This window comes from Eufriesea mexicana, unplaced genomic scaffold (genome assembly GCF_001483705.2).
Source record: "Eufriesea mexicana isolate 0111107269 unplaced genomic scaffold, ASM148370v2 C37710062, whole genome shotgun sequence".
Taxonomy (NCBI): Eukaryota; Metazoa; Arthropoda; class Insecta; order Hymenoptera; family Apidae; genus Eufriesea; species Eufriesea mexicana.
Genome location: NW_017094326.1, coordinates 1 through 985, shown reverse-complemented (window position 1 = coordinate 985; position 985 = coordinate 1). Strand labels below are relative to the sequence as shown.

General features: G+C 31.7%; 1 protein-coding gene across 1 annotated transcript; it reads left to right on the top strand.

The window, feature by feature from the left end:
• Nucleotides 1-59: 59 nt before the first annotated feature.
• On the top strand, nt 60-698 carry LOC108554759 (arylsulfatase B-like; the record flags this gene model as incomplete). The annotated part of the gene is made up of 2 exons (XM_017910130.1): nt 60-354; nt 424-698. Coding segments are annotated over 2 exons (570 nt in total), but the record flags the coding sequence as incomplete, so codon positions are not given.
• Nucleotides 699-985: the final 287 nt, after the last annotated feature.

Sequence of the window (985 nt, the reverse complement as noted above, 5' to 3'; positions counted from 1 at the left end):
TCTTATTATTTTATTACTTTATATTATTATTATATATGTATATCTTGTATTATTTATAGCTGAAGTTCACACTATTCGAGGGTGGCGTTCGTGGAGTAGCTTGCATCTATTCGCCACTGATCAAAAATTCCTCTAGAGTGTCTAATCATTTGATGCACATAACTGATTGGCTACCAACCTTTTACTCAGCTGCTGGTGGTAACTTGGAGGACTTAGAAGAGAATCTCGATGGCACTAATCAATGGTCTACACTAGTTTCTGGGGAAAAGAGCAAGCGTGAGACTATATTATTAAATATCGACGAGGTGGAAAATTTGTCTGCAGCTTTGTTGGGCAGATATAAGCTAATTCGCGGTAATTAAAGTTGAGTAGATACCTGACTCGTAAATTAAATAAGTTTAATACTTCTTCTTTTGTTTACAGGAGCGAAACTTATGTTTGGCGATTACTATGGGGACACAGGCACGAGTGATTCGTATCCAAAATACAATGCATCAAATACTTTACACTCGTTAGCGGGCACTGCCATTGCTAATATGTTAAATTTCACATTGAATCCTGAGCAAGTGATTAAACTTCGAGAACAAGCAAGGATTGTTTGTAATGTTACGATGTATCCAAAATGTTTGAACAAGTGTTTGTTTGATATTTATAGCGATCCTTGCGAGACTACGGATTTGTCTAGCAAACATCCAGATGTAAGTATAAATCTCATTTATTAAAAGATATACATAGGAAGTAACTATCATTTTAAATATTATTAGAAAATGCAGTAATGAGAGCAAATTAATGTACTGAATTGAGTAATAATTATTAGCAAATCTGAAAAAGGTTTGTTAAAAAATTAAAATTAAAATGAAAATGCTTTTAAAAAATTCGTTAGAGGACTCCAAATGGTGAGGAAAAATAAAAATTTACAGTTGCATGATTAAAAAAAAAAGAAATAGCAATGATGTATTAAAATTTAATTAATTTAATTATTTTA